Genomic DNA, 10,382 nt, shown 5'->3' with positions numbered 1-10,382 from the left:
TCTGTGGTTTTGGTCAATCTGGCTATAATGTGTCTTGGAGAAGATCTTCTTGGGTTGATTCTATTTGGGGTCCTCTGTATTTCTTGGGACTGAATCTTTGAGAGCCTCTCTAGGTTTGGAAAGTTTTCTTGCAGGATCTCATGGAATAGATTATCAATGCCCTTATGAGTCTCTTCGCCTTTTGGGATGCCTATTATCCAGATGTTTGGATGTCTGATGGTATCTAGTATATCTCGTATATTAGTTTCAAATTTTTGTGCCATTTTCTCAGTCTTCAAGGTGGATTTTTCCAGGCTAGCAATTTTCTCTTCTACGTCTGAGATTCTATTTTCTGTATGATCGAGTGTGCTTTTAATACTTTCAAGGGAGATTTTGACTTCCTGTATTATAGCCTTCATCTCTAACAGTCCCATCTGATTCTTTTGTAAAGTGTGAAATTCCTCTTTTCGACCTTGCATGAATTTCCTCACCTCCTGGAACTCGATAACTTCTTTCTTCTTCCTCTTCAGCAGTTCATTCTCTCTCTTCTCTTCCATGTCTGTTAGCTTTGCCATTATGAATGTTCTGAATTCTTTATCAGACATTTCCACGATTTCCAATGAACTATGTGTGGATGAAGAGGAATTATCCTTTTCCCTTGGAAGAGAGGTATTTTCCTGTTTTCCCATATTTCTTGTGGTCCTGCAGCGATTTCTAGTCATCTGGTTGATGGTCGGTTTCTTCCCAAACTTGGAAGTTCAATCACGCGAGTTTTGTGTGCTGGAAGCCAAATTATCAGTGGGAGATCTTCAATTCTGTTTTCCTGGCTAGTTCACAGGAGCCATGAAGCTGTGTATCTTATCATTAATTATATTTAGTATAAACTCATTAGTAATGCCTTAAGCTTCATAATACCACAATAGAGCATAAACTTAATTTTCCAAACTTTTCACTTCTTAGTCATATTCTATGCTCTAGTTGAAACAATTTATTGTTGCTCACTAGCTCCATCTACATCTTAGGTAACACTGATCACTTTGTCTGAAATACAACTTTCTACAGTCTCAGTTCTTACTCTTTTGTAAATATCACCCTGTTTCATTGTCGACTTCAAATGGTATATTATCTATGAAGTAATAATATGTAATTGTCTTTTTTTGAATTCAATGTTATCTCAGGCTGAAAAACACTTCACTGTGCTTCACCACAGTAGATTATCAATGTTTTTACCAAATTAAATTGACTTGTATACAAAGAGAAGTAAAAAATAAATAAAGCTACCTCATTTGTCAATAAAGATTTATAATAGTCTCTATTAGAAGGGTTTGGTACGTGGAAAAAAGTAACACAGAATGTCTATTTCATGTCAAATATTAAGAATGATGATACTGCTATTAAGAAAATACTATTGGGTCATAGGGAAAGTCATGATGCATTTTTGCATGGAAAAACAGAGACAAATACGTTATGACTTTCCCAATGACCTAATACTGTCAGGCACTGTTCTCAGCACTTTGCACACAATCCCTCATTTAATCTTTAAAAGAACTCTTAACTTGGATATAATTATCCTCATTAGAGATGAGAAAAACCACATGACAAGGAGTTTGGATAACTTGTCCAATTACATGATTAGAAGTAAACAGAGGTCTAAGACAGTTTTACTATAGAAATTGAACTCTAAAAGAGATGAAAGAAATATTAATTTATGTACTTTATATGCCCGAATTAAGTACTTAACAAGTTACAAAGCAGGTATCATAGGAGTAATTCCCCAAAAATGCCTTTTAAATAATTTGTTCATCATATGTTACAAGGCAAATATTTTATAAAAGTAGGTAACTGGATACTGAATCACAAATCAAGCAGACTATAAATCCCTTCAGAATAACATCCATAATATATTCATTTTCATACACTGAGATCTGACCTAATAATTTGGCATACTTGATTTGTGATTAATGGAGGATCATATGAATTAAATTCAAGGCCAAATAATTAAAAAAATTTTTTTCACTCTCTTTATATTGTTTTGATTGCCAAAACACAATGTTTTTTTTTTTTTTTTTTTTTTGAGAGGTTTTTGCTTTAGGGCATGTGCGCTCGTCAGAAAAAAAGAGACAGAGAGATAGAAAGCGAGAAATCACCCCAAAGGGGGGATGGCCATGCCACAATTCCTTCTCCTCCATTCTCCTCTTGGGATCTTGGGCATGCACACACACGCACCTGGCATGAGTTTAAGTCACTGGGTCCGGGACTCAAACCGTGGTCAGCTACATGGGAGTTCAGCAACATAACAATTAAGCTAACTGCTGGTCCGCCGTCCCCCCCAACACAATTTTTAAAAGTGTTGCTCAAGGGACCAGCAGATGGCATAATGATTATGTGGCTGGACTCCCACATGTCTGACTATGGTTCAAGTCCTGGTCCCAGAGGCTTGAAGCATGCTGGGTGTATATGCATGCAACCTCAAAATCCTGAGAGGAGAATGGAGGAGAAGGGATTATGGCATGGTCATTTCCCCTGGGGGTTATTTCGCACTTTCTGTCTGTCTCTCTCTATCAAGTACACATGCCTTACAGAAAAAAAAAAAAAAAAAAAAAAAAAAAACTCTTAAAAAAAAAACCAAAAACGTGTTGCTCAATAAGATGTCTTCCAAAATGTATAAAAACATTCCTGTATAGTATTTAAATATATAGAGAAAGTTTTGTGCAAGGAATGAAACTGTAATACTCAAAAGAGCACAATGTAAAAAGATAAATAAGAATTTGCTTTGTGGTTAAGAAAGGCAATAGTGGTGCCAATAGAGGAAAAAAAGCAGGTGGACAGGCACTAGGCATAAAAGAGCTTGTTTAGGGAACTGCAAGCACTTCAGTATGGCTGTTGTAATACACTATACATGCTGGGGGGTAAGTTAGCATTAGGTTGAGGGTGCCTATCCTTGCTATAGATAAGCATGTTGCTAATAGTTAAATACCCTTTTTTTACGTAATGACAGAAAGTTTCCACAAATTAATACACTCCTAAGCATTATTTTAAAGTATGGCAGAATACTGACCTTAGGTGATATTTGCTTTTGAAAAATGCTAAAGATAATTTTTTTCTTCTTAATTTCCTGGTAGTACTTATATACTTTCATTTTGGTTCAATATGGGTAAATGAAGTCAAAGGGTTAAAAATTCCCATTCTATTTCATTCCACAGTACCCTGGAGATCCTAGAACAAGTCATTTTTCATTTATTCTGCTTATTTTTATTATTCAGTTCCCAATCAAAGAACATACACAGAATGCTTTTTGTTCAGAAGGTTTTCAACAAAGACCTCAGTTTTCCAATGATGTTGGAAATTCCAAGCAATACTGTCATTAATTTTTAAGAAACATACCTAAGAGTGCAGTGAGTTTGGGAAGCAGTCCAACTTGTACCATCTTATTCCTCAGTCCTGTGTCAAATGACAGGTTTAATAAAAGTCGAAGGGTGATATTCAGCAGATCTTCATGCTCACAAGGTATCATTTTTACCAGCTTTTCAATAATATCCATTTCCACCTATGTAAAATAATAGAATTGTAGTGAGGTTCAGTTGCAAACCAAGACAAAAGGCTGCAAATAATTATTTTTGTTTCTACCCTAATTTAAATCTATTTTATAAGTAATTATGTGTTAATCTTATACTCTTTTTCGGTCTATAATCATTCTTGTAATCAAATTTTTGAGGAGAAAATATATGCTCCCATAATATCCCCTCTTTCTCTCATTTTACTCTAGCAACTGGAAGACAAATCACATTTAGTCCTTGAAAACACTCTACATTATCAAATATCACCTAAGTACTGGGCCCTGTACCAAACCAACAAAATCTCATCTGCTGTGAATGACTCCTCAGTCTATAAGAGAATAGAAGGAACAAATTATAAATACATAACGTGATAAAAATTGAGAGTCAACCCCCAGAGCAGTGGTTAGGCCTTGTGCATAAGCTAGCTGGATTTCACAGGACCAACAGTGGCCCTGGGGATTTATAAAAACATTCTAGGCATGTGTGCTCAAAATCCTGATGCAATGGACAAATGGAGGGAAAAAACTGTGGTGAGACCATTCTTTATTCGGAGGTGTTTTCTCTCTCCCTTTCTGGTGAAAACATGTGCCCTCTGGCAGGCAGGCAGGCCTAGAAAGGAGTGAAAATGGGGGTCGGGGAGAGAAAGAAAGAAAAAGGAGAGAGAAAGAAGATGAAAGAAAACCCAAAAAACATTTTTTGAAGGCAAAAAGGGTTCTGCAAGCAACATGAAATGAGCTAATAATCTAACTAGAAGAACAGAAATTATTTCAACTTGGAAACAATATCTTACAAAATAAATATTTATTCCCTGCTTAAGAAGGTTGATGGCAATCTGATTTAAGGAATGAAACAATGATGACATTTAGGAAAAAAAAAGACCTTGTTTAGGGAATTATAAGTGCCTGGGTATAATCATAGTATAAAATATATGTCAAGAATTGGCAATAGCCTGTAAAGATAGATCTTAAACTGATCATAAATTTTTTTTTGTTGTTGTTAGAGATTTCTCACTGTAGGGCGCGTGCGCTCGCCAGACAAACAGAGAGAGACATAGAGACAGAAAGCGAGAAATCACCCCCCAGGGGGGATGGTCACGCCGCAATCCTTTCCCCTCCATTCTCCTCTCGGGATCTTGGGCACGCACGCACACATGCCCGGCGTGAGTTTTAAGCCACCGGGTCCGGGACACGAACCGCGGTCGGCTACGTGGGAGTCCAGCGACATAGCCATTACGCTAACTGCTGGTTCCCTGATCATAAAAGTTTTTAATGGGGTCAGCCAGTGGCACGGTGGTAATGGTGGCTGGATCCCACATGGCTGACTGCAGTTCATGTCCTAGACCTGGCAGCTTGAGAAATATACCAGGCACATGTGCATGCATGCTCAAAATTCCAAAAGGAGAAAGGATTGTGGTATGACTATCCCCCGTGGGAGGTACTTTCTCACTTTCTCTCCCTCTCCTCCATCTCCTTCCTCAAGTGCACATATCCTTTGGTAAAATAACAATTAAAAATTAAAAAAGGCTTTTTATGCTCTGCTAAGTTGTTTAACATTACTCTATATTTAATTATTTCAACTACAGGGGGTGATGTGCTCAGACTAGTTCCTATGGGAACACTCCCAAAGTCCAAATTCCATGAAACAAGCCAAAGACCAACCTTGTAAGAAGTTCTACTGAAGAAAAGCAACCCCATTCTCCCTTTCTGCACAGTCAACAAGAAAGATATAAGTATCATCAACTAAAACCACTAAATGAAAAACAGGTCTGGGACAATAAATGCAAAAATAATTTTATTTTTTGTCATGTTTGAGATGCCATTCAGTGTGTATTTTGAAATCTTATAAAACTTAGGAGAGAAGCTAGGCTACAAGGAATAGTTAAAACATTATGAAAGGGATCAATAAATCATTGCTAGTGAACTAATCTGTCCCCTTATCTGCCTTCATACAATTCATAAGCTATGGACAGATTTTTGGCTTTTACATATTTAAATGGCTGAAGAGAAATCAAAAAATAACATTTTGTGACACATAAAATCATTTGAAAGTCACAGCCAGGCCAACAGTGCAGTGGTTGAGCGCTGTAGATTGGTAGTTGGATCTCACATGGCTGACTTTGGTTCAAATCCCAGTCTAGAGGCTTGAAAAACACACTAGCTATATGTGTGTGCATGCCCAAAATCCTGATGGGAAAGAGAAATGGAGAACAGATTACAATATGACCATGCCCCAACCGGGTGCTTTCTCTCTATCTCATGCTAGTGAGCACATGTGTCCTCTGGCAATAATACACACACACACAGAGTTCCCATAAATAAAGTTTTATTGGGACAAAGGCAAGCTCATTTGTTTACAGACTGTCTCTGGCTGTTTTCATACCAGAACAGTCCCATGAAAAAGTTTGCTGACCCTGCCCTGAAAGATTATGACACTGTATTGAAAGAACTTATTTTAGAGTAAGAAGTCACAGATGACAGAACTTAATTGGTAATGGAAGCCCTACATTCAGATTTTTTAAAGTGGCAACTAGAAAAATGTGGTCATAAAAATAGCTTATGTCCTTTAGTTACAGAGCAATGGCTAAGGAGCATAGAAATTCCATATACGTTCATTCTTTTTGGATCATTCCCACGGGGTTTATGAATAATCTCATTCTGTTTCCTTGTTGAAAATCTAAAACATTTATTTTATTTATACTGTCCTTTCATATCTTTATTACAATATCTCACTGACCTAATTAATAATTGAGCATTTAAATGAACCCTTGATCTGGGTTTTTCTTTTCTCTCCATCCAAAGGAACAAGTCTAAAATTTTAAAAAATTGCTAAATTAACAAACCAACACATGATATTTTCTTTAGACATCTATCTATACCCTACAGCTATACTCTATAGCTCTTCATTATATAGTTCTATCTCCAAAGACTTCCAGAAATCAAACATGAAACTAAAAGCTGTTCTTTGAAAATAAAATTGATAAACCATTTACCTAAAAAAAGAGAGAATAAACAATATTAAAAATGAAATAGGAAAAATTGCTTCAAATCTTCAGACATTAAAGAGATAAGAAGAAAATAATGCCAAAAACTTACTGTCCACACATTTAATAATATAGATGAAATGGATAAATCCCTCAAAAGACACAAACTACAAAGCTATTACTCAAGGAAGTAACCTAAATAGTCCTGTACCTATTAAAGAAATTCTTACAAGGAAAATTCCAAGCCCAGATGACTTTTTGCTTTAGTAAATTCTACTAGACATTTAAGTAGAAATAAAACCATTCTAGGGGCCAGCAGATGGTGTGGTAGTTAAGGGTGCTGGACTTCCACATGGCTGACGATGGTTGAGTCCCAAACCTGGTGGCTTGCTTTCTCACTTTCTCTCTCACTGTCTCTCTCTATAGAAAAATTAAAAAATAATGATAAATAAAATTGATTAAAATAGTTTTACACAAACCCTTCCAAAAAAACTGAAGAGGGAATGCTCCCTAACTCATTCTATGAAGACACAGTTACTCTAATAATATAACCAGACCAAGACATTAAAAGAACACTACAGAAAAATAATGCCTCATAAAACAGAAATGAAAACCTCAACAATGATTAGCTAATCAAATCTAACAACATATACAGAAGAGCACCACATCACAGCCAATTCACAGTGTTTACACTATGAATGTCAGAACTGATTAAACATTTGAAAGTCAATCAATGTAAATCACTATACCAACGATCTAAAAAAGAGCAAGCTACATGATCTCAGTAACAGCTACATGATCATACAGAAAGGGCATTTGACAAAATCCAACATCTATTCATGATAAAAAAAAATCTTCACTAAACTAAAAATAGAATAGAATTTCCTTAAACTGACAAAGAGTATCTACTAAAAACCTACAACGATATAATTTTTAATAGGACATTGCTTTTCTCCTAAGATCAGGAATAAGGCAGAAATGTCTACTCACACCACTCCTTCTCATAGCAGTTGGCTTACTCAGTGCAATAACACAAGGGGGAAAAAAAAGAAAAGCATATGGATTAGTAAGAAAAAAATAGGGGACAGCAAGTGCTGATTAAGACACAGGACTCCCACATGGCCAACTGTGTTTTGAGTCCTTGACTCTAACAGCTTGCTTTCTCACTTTCTCTCTTTTTGGTGAGTGTGCATGACCTGTAGTAAATTTTTAAAAAAATAGTGGTAATAAATAAAATAAACGGATAATTTTTTAAGGGAGATTTTTGGTGTAGGGTGTGTACCTACTTGCTAGAGAGATAAAGAAATAGAAAGCAAGAAATCACCCCCTAGAATTGGCTACACCACAATCCCTCTTCCTCCATTTTCCTCTTGGGATCTTGAGCACACATGCATACATGCCTGGTACGAGTTTTAGGCGGCCAGGTCTGAGACTTGAACCACTAGTCAACTATGCAGGAGTCCAGCGATGTAACCATTATGCCACCTGCTGGTCCCTAAATGGATAATTCTTTTAAAAAGTGAAAAAAATACTGTCCTGCAGGTGGCATGGTGGTTAAGGGCGCTGTACTAGCACATGGCTGACTGCAGTTTGAGTCCCACGCCTGGCAGCTTGGTTTCTCACTTTCCCTTTCTGTAGCTCTGTTCCTCTCAAGTCGAATTAAAATAAATAAATAAAGTTAAATAATTCTTTAAAAATACTTTAAAAAAGAGAGAAAAAATAGAACTTTTTATTTGCAGATAACATAATTGTCTACTTAGAAAATCCCTAAGATTCTATAAATGAGCCATTACAACTAAAAAGCAAGTTTAGCAAGGCCTCAGGATATAAAGTTAATATATAAAATCAACTGTAGCTCTATCAGTCAATAACATGAAATGGCTAATTATTTAAACTACTATGTATAATGATAAAATACTTAGGTAAAGAAAATACATTCCGAATATGTATGCTAAAACCTACCAACAATTAAAGAAGTCAAGGAAGACCTAAATAAATGGAAATGTATACCATGTTCATAGATTGGAAAATCTAATATTGTTAATACATTGATTCCTGCCAATAGAGTCAATCAATCCAAATTGAAATTCTAGAAAATTTTAAATTTTAGAAAAAATTTTAAATAAAAAAAAAGACTACTTGATTTCAAATCATGGGAAGGTAAGATACATAGAACTGCCAGAATAATTCTGAAAAAGAATAACAACATTGGAGGCCTCACACTACCTGATTTCAAGATTTACTATAGAGTGGATGTGGTGGGGGAAGTATTGGTGAAAACACAGACGCAGAGATAAATGGAATAGAAGACTCCAGAAATAGAACCCACACATATATGGGCACCTGATATTCAACAAAGGTACAAAAGCAATGTCAATAAAGTGTAAAGGCAATTCAATGGAGAAATTAGTCTTTTCAACAAATAGTGCTAGAACGACTGGACATTCATATTCCAAAACCTGAATTTTGACCCATTCTTTGCATCATACACAACATTAAGTCAAAATGAGTGACTCATAGACTAAACCACTAAAACAAAACCCCTATAACAACTTTAAGAACATATAAGAAGAAATTTTTGTGAACTTGAGATAAAGATTTCTTTGAATGTAACACTAACATATAATCTATTAAAAATTTGTTCTATATGCTGAACTTCACCAAAGTTGAAAACTTTTGCTCTTCATAGAATGAAAAGACAAGCCACAGAAAAGGAGAAAATACTTGCAAAACATATAACCAATAAAAGACTTACACAGAAAAAAGTCTCACAAGTTAGTAATAAGAAAATAATCATCTGAGGCAACATATATCATCTCTGTTCCTCTTTTAAAATCATATTCTATTTATTCTTTTTTGTTTTTCACAAAATATAAGGATTTAATTAAAATTACTAATTGAAAGTTTTAAAGTAAATTTTAGTTTTCTTTAAAATATGTGTCTAAAAAGCAAGGTCAGTATTTGCATCAACAGTAAAATGAACACTTTCCTTAAATACATACTACAGCCTCACACATGGATCAGTCATTACTCCACTCTTCTTTTAAATACAATTGCCACAGGCTTCAGCTGTTATTAATTATATTTAGGTAATATTTTTCTCTTGAAAAAGCTACAGTATACATATACATGGTTGTTACAACACAATAAATAATCTGGAGAGCTTTTTATTAATCTGTATTTCCACTTCACGGAATGGAATATGAAATATGTGCAATCAGTCAATCAGCTGGTTAAACATTAGACTTGTATTTATTTAACACAGCCTTCTATTCATGACTCCTCTTTGGTTGACAAAATCCCAACCCTAAGAGCTAAATGTAATAATCATCTCAGTATGTGATGTCCTCACCAGTCTATTTCTATAAAATGGAATGTATAATTAGAATTTTTGTTAAATGGTCTACATAAAGTGACAGTTACCAACAATTTACCAACAAGTTGATTCAGCCTTTAAATATATCCTTCTCTTTCTTTCTGAAAGCCAACATTTAAAAGTTATTGTTAAGTTTGGTAAAATGTCTTTAAAAAAAAAATCTTAAACTTTTGACTAAGAGGCAAAGAAAAAAAAAATGAAGCTGAGGACCTAGAGATGTTTCCTTAAGCTAATTACTTAATGTCACTGATTCTCTGCTGCTTCATTAGCAAAAGCAGAAAGCTAGATAGATTAGAAGGTTCTGTCAAGTTCTAAAAATCCTCATTCTGTAAGATATCCTTAAATAAAATGCAACCCTTCTATAAAAGCTGAAATGCATACCACCTTTAGTAAAACCTGATGTCACTCATGACCTTAACTTTTCCGAACCTCAGTTTTCCTCCTCAATAAATAAGGCTGATGAGACAATTTATATCTTCCAACTATATGA

General features: G+C 35.1%; 1 protein-coding gene across 1 annotated transcript in view; it reads right to left on the bottom strand.

Annotated features, from left to right (window-relative positions):
* Positions 1–10,382, bottom strand: part of KIFAP3 (kinesin associated protein 3) — a 210,846-nt gene that overhangs the window by 111,408 nt on the left and 89,056 nt on the right. Inside the window, exon 11 of the mRNA XM_027772485.1 lies at positions 3,364–3,526. Coding sequence (XP_027628286.1) covers positions 3,364–3,526 — 163 coding nt within the window. The remainder of the gene's footprint in view (positions 1–3,363; positions 3,527–10,382) is intronic.

The sequence above is a fragment of the Tupaia chinensis genome, unplaced genomic scaffold (genome assembly GCF_000334495.1).
Source record: "Tupaia chinensis unplaced genomic scaffold, TupChi_1.0 Scaffold000278_1, whole genome shotgun sequence".
Taxonomy (NCBI): Eukaryota; Metazoa; Chordata; class Mammalia; order Scandentia; family Tupaiidae; genus Tupaia; species Tupaia belangeri.
This window is presented reverse-complemented; position numbering and strand designations above follow the sequence as displayed.